At 47.4% G+C, this 4,376-nt stretch overlaps 1 protein-coding gene across 1 annotated transcript; it reads right to left on the bottom strand.

Moving 5' to 3' along the window:
• LOC123058234 (BTB/POZ and MATH domain-containing protein 2) lies at positions 1-1,467 on the bottom strand. The gene has a single exon (XM_044481028.1). It carries the CDS (start codon positions 1,343-1,345, stop codon positions 239-241), a length of 1,107 nt encoding a protein of 368 aa, XP_044336963.1. The 5' UTR covers positions 1,346-1,467; the 3' UTR covers positions 1-238.
• Positions 1,468-4,376: the final 2,909 nt, after the last annotated feature.

Below are 4,376 nucleotides of genomic sequence, written 5' to 3'. Positions count from 1 at the left end.
TACACAAATAAAGCCTATAAGAAAACGGAAAGGCAGACACATGATCACACCTCTTGGACAAAATACGGATGGCTAACTCAGTCTATCTATATAGTAATTAATTACATCATCACAATCTCTTTCTATGGCTGTGTTAAACGCAGTGATGCACAAGCCAAGGATTACCCTCCTTTAAAATAAAATAAAAATCACGATCTCTTCCTAGCTAATCTAAGGAAAACACACAAAGGGATCAAGATCAAGGAGCATCAGCCGCCTGACGATCTAGTATCTCCTCTAGAATATTGGGGCGAATGCTCTTGAGATGCTTAAAGCCGTCGCTCACTATTACCGCCTTCAAATTTTGAAAATGAGTGAGGAACTTGTACCATGCCTTCTTGAGCTTGTCACAATCATGTTGCTCAGCAAGTGCCAATGTCGTTGCCACCATACTTGCGTTCATGTGGTTGCATAACATATTCACGCAAATCAACTTTAGCCTCTCTAGATTATATCTGTCTGCCGCCACAAACAAATGTTGAGCCATCTCCGTGTTTTCACCGGCATCTATATTAGGGAGCGTGTCGGTGTAGATAAAGTGTAGCATCATCTTGAACACTCTAGCTTCCATGTCATCGATCCGTATACACGTTGCCTCATCCTCCTTCATTGGACCGAAGAGTTGCACCATGAACACCGAGGACCGAACCGCGAGCAAACGCCTATGCGCAACAAATGTCTCACCACGGACCTCAAATGTCACGTCCGCAATCTCACCGGTCTCCAAGACACGGCCAAGTTGATGAGGCATGTCAGAAGGCGGCACAGTGATAAATTGTTGTGATTTGGGCTGCGTACGGATCCCCGTGGTGACGCTGACATCACACTTGATGTTGAAACAATCAGCTTTAAGATACGGCGAGTTCTCCAGTTCCTCCCTTTTGATGAATCCATGAGATGTAATTCCGTGGCCCTGTGCATAACATGTGGTAGTCCTGTATGGCGACGTGTGATTTAGCACCGGCACGCCCACCTGGTCGAGCAGGCTAAACCTGCATCTTACTTTGATACCTAGCGTACTGCTACCAGCATCATCAGCGTCGTCATCATCCGCGGCATGAAGAAGTAGAGAAAAAGATATCCAATCAGCAAATTCTCTGTTGACGCCGTCGGGGTAGTAGAGGATTTTCCAAGTATGTCCCCCGACGCTGAATATGCCCGACGGAATAGACCTGCAGACGCCGAGTCCAAGGGTATGGGAGTATCCCTGAACTGTGAGGACATGTGATCCGGACACACCTTCGGCGACAATGGTCGACGCTGTGTTTACCGGCGTCTTGTGGACGCGCCCGGAAGAGCTAAACATAGCTATTAGGGTCGTCGGTCGGGCACCCAGCAGCCAGCCGGAGTAATTGCTAGCTTCAAGGAAAGGGAGGAACACCGTAGCTACACGCACTATATGTATATGTATATACGACTATTAAAGGAAGGTACGATCGATTTTAGTATCGATCCTTTCAGACGTGTTTGATTTATATACAACTATGAGGACGCGTTATACACCGCCGGCCACGTCCTTTCCGTAGTCAAATTAACTTACATTATAACAAACGAGCCTACTCGAATCGGATACAACCTCCTTGGCACTGCCCAACTGTCCCGGGTAAGTACTTCGTCTTCTCCTCTAACTCAGTTACTGCTTTCTCTAAAAAACAATATTCTTGAAACAAAAATAAAAGCATCTCCAACAGGCGCGCCAAACTAGCGCCGCGCCGCAAAATCCCTTTTTAGCGCGCGCGTAACCGGAAGAGCTGCTCCAGCGGGCGCGCGAAAACCGCGCGCGCGGCATACGTAGTCCAGCGCGCGGGCCAAAACGCAATCGCGCGCCGCTTATTTGCTGCTCCCGCTCCCGCGCGCTGGACTCTTGCGCGCTCGCTCGTACCTTCCACCCCCCCTCCAGCCGCGCCGCCGCCGCCGACCGCGCCACTCGGCGACCGTTCCGGCGCTTCCCCGGCATATTCCCGCCCCGCGCGCGCCTTCTCCGCCTCCCCTCTAGGCCCGCCGCCCCGCGCGCGTGCTGGTCCGCCGACGAACAACGCCCGCGCGCTCGCTGCCGCTCGGCGCCCGCTAGGTGTTCGACAAAACGCCTAGCGGATGGCATCTATCCAAAGTGGCAAACCTTTGTCAAGACGTTGAAAAAGCCAGAAGGTAAGAAAGAACTTGATTTCCACAATGCTCAGGCGGCGGCTAGAAAAGATGTGGAGAGAGCTTTTGGGATTTTGCAAGCCCAATTTGCTATTGTGAGAGGACCGGCTAGATTTTGGGATCAGAAAATGCTTTGGTACATCATGCACGCTTGTGTGATCACGCATAACATGATCATCGAGAATGAGCGTGGCCAAGATGTAGACTACTCTCAGTATGAGCTTTTGGGACATCCGGTGCGAGTGCGACGGAGGGCTGAAAGGGTGGCTCGTTTTGTTGCCTCCTATCATGCCATTCGACGTCCCGCAACGCATAATGATCTTTAGAAGGATCTCATTGAGGAGTGGTGGACATGAAATGGACGACAAAGAGCATCATGATTTGTGCGTTTGATATTGTATTGTTGAACTATTTGTTGTGTTTATTGCACTATTTGTTGTATTGAATGATAAACTGTTTGTTTGAGTTGTAATAATGAAATTGAACTATTTATTTTGATTTATTTTTGTTTGTGTTTGATCTTTTTGCTTCTGTTTTGTAATGCATATGTTGTTTGTGTGAGAGTCGCGCACGCTACATTTTTGCGCGCTGCTGGAGCGGCGCGTGCTACATTTTAACGCGGCTGTTGGAGCCAGCGCTGCGCGCCGCGCCAAACCAGACGATGGGCACGCGGCAAACCAGTTTTTTACGCACGACGCGTTCGACGCCTGTTGAAGATGCTCTAAGACCCCAATATTGTAGGAACTTTCGGTATGGGGACATCCCACCCCGAACGAATCTACGAACAAACTCGTTCGGTAGAAGTACCCCTCCAGCCCGATCCCATGTCACACAAACTGTAGCCTTTTTCTTTTTTGAAATGTCACACAAACTGTAGCTAGCAGAACGAACTGGCCCTCCCCTCCAACGGACCAGCCCAAAAATGGGACAAGCCCATAAATGTCATTGCCTACAAGAATTAAAAAACAAAGAACTAAAATATTGAAGGCCCAAAACTGCTCCTATCCCAAAAAAGGCCTAAAAATGCACTGGACCAAGAAAAACACTACCTGAAAAATATCCAGGAACAAAAAGTTGCCATGCTTCAATAAACAAAACTACCATATAATCATGAAAAACATGTATATTACATAAATTTTTATGATTTGCCATGATGTTCATGCATACTTAATGACAATTGAGTGTGAAAATTTTGCCATGATATTATGAAAAATTAAACACAACAAATGGCCATATAAGATAGAACAAAAAAGACTAGTACAAAAATTGCCACTGGGCATGTATAGAAAAATTCTGAGCAATGCCATGTCAAATGGTCTTAACTTTGCCATCTTTGAATACACAAATTTACTTGCATTTTCCTTACATTCAACCAACATAAAGTAAAAACAGGGACAAAATTGCCATGACACAACTAAAAGTTTGCCATGGTATACTTCATGAATTTAATAGCAATTGATCATTTTACCGTTTATCATTTCACACGTGCATATGTGTTTTTCATGGAATCATTTTTCTCTCTCGAATATGCACGAGTGTGCATATCATACATTAAAGAAGAAAAGACAAAGAAGGCCTCCGCTACAAGTTACATTTACATGTCTGTGCGGCTTTTAGCTCGCACCCACTCCACCCACCACACCACTAACCTACTCCTCCCTCGTAGCCCACCTATGCAATCTACCTAAGAAGCCTTCCAAATCCGTCTTGATTAGCCCGGCCGTAGCCCACACCTTGGCCTCCGTCTTCACCTTGTTGATTAGTCTCTCAATCGACGGGGCATCACCATCGAAAACAATGGCGTTACGATGCTTCCACAACTCCCACATGACCAGTAGCAGCACCGCACGCAAGTCCTTATTGCACGTAGCATTTCCCACACATCTAGCGCATAGCTAGTCCGCAAGTGTGTCCTCCTGATTCGGCAGCCAGTCCTCCCTGCCAAGTGCCTCTCCAACTACCATCCATGCCGTCTTGGTGAACACGCACGTGAGCAAAATGTGGTTTATAGTTTCCTCTTCTTGATCACAAAAAGGGCAAGCGTCTTGGTGCAGTAGACCCCTCCTGGCTAGCCCGTCCGAGGTCCAACACTGATTTTTTAGTGCCAACCACGCAAAGAAGAGGCATTCCAACGGTGCCCTTGATTTCCACGTCAACTTCGAAGTTGGGACCTCCTCACGTCCCCAGAATCT

This window comes from Triticum aestivum, chromosome 3A (genome assembly GCF_018294505.1).
Source record: "Triticum aestivum cultivar Chinese Spring chromosome 3A, IWGSC CS RefSeq v2.1, whole genome shotgun sequence".
Taxonomy (NCBI): Eukaryota; Viridiplantae; Streptophyta; class Magnoliopsida; order Poales; family Poaceae; genus Triticum; species Triticum aestivum.
The sequence above is the reverse complement of the archived record's forward strand: the minus strand, read 5'-3'. Positions and strand labels throughout refer to the sequence as shown.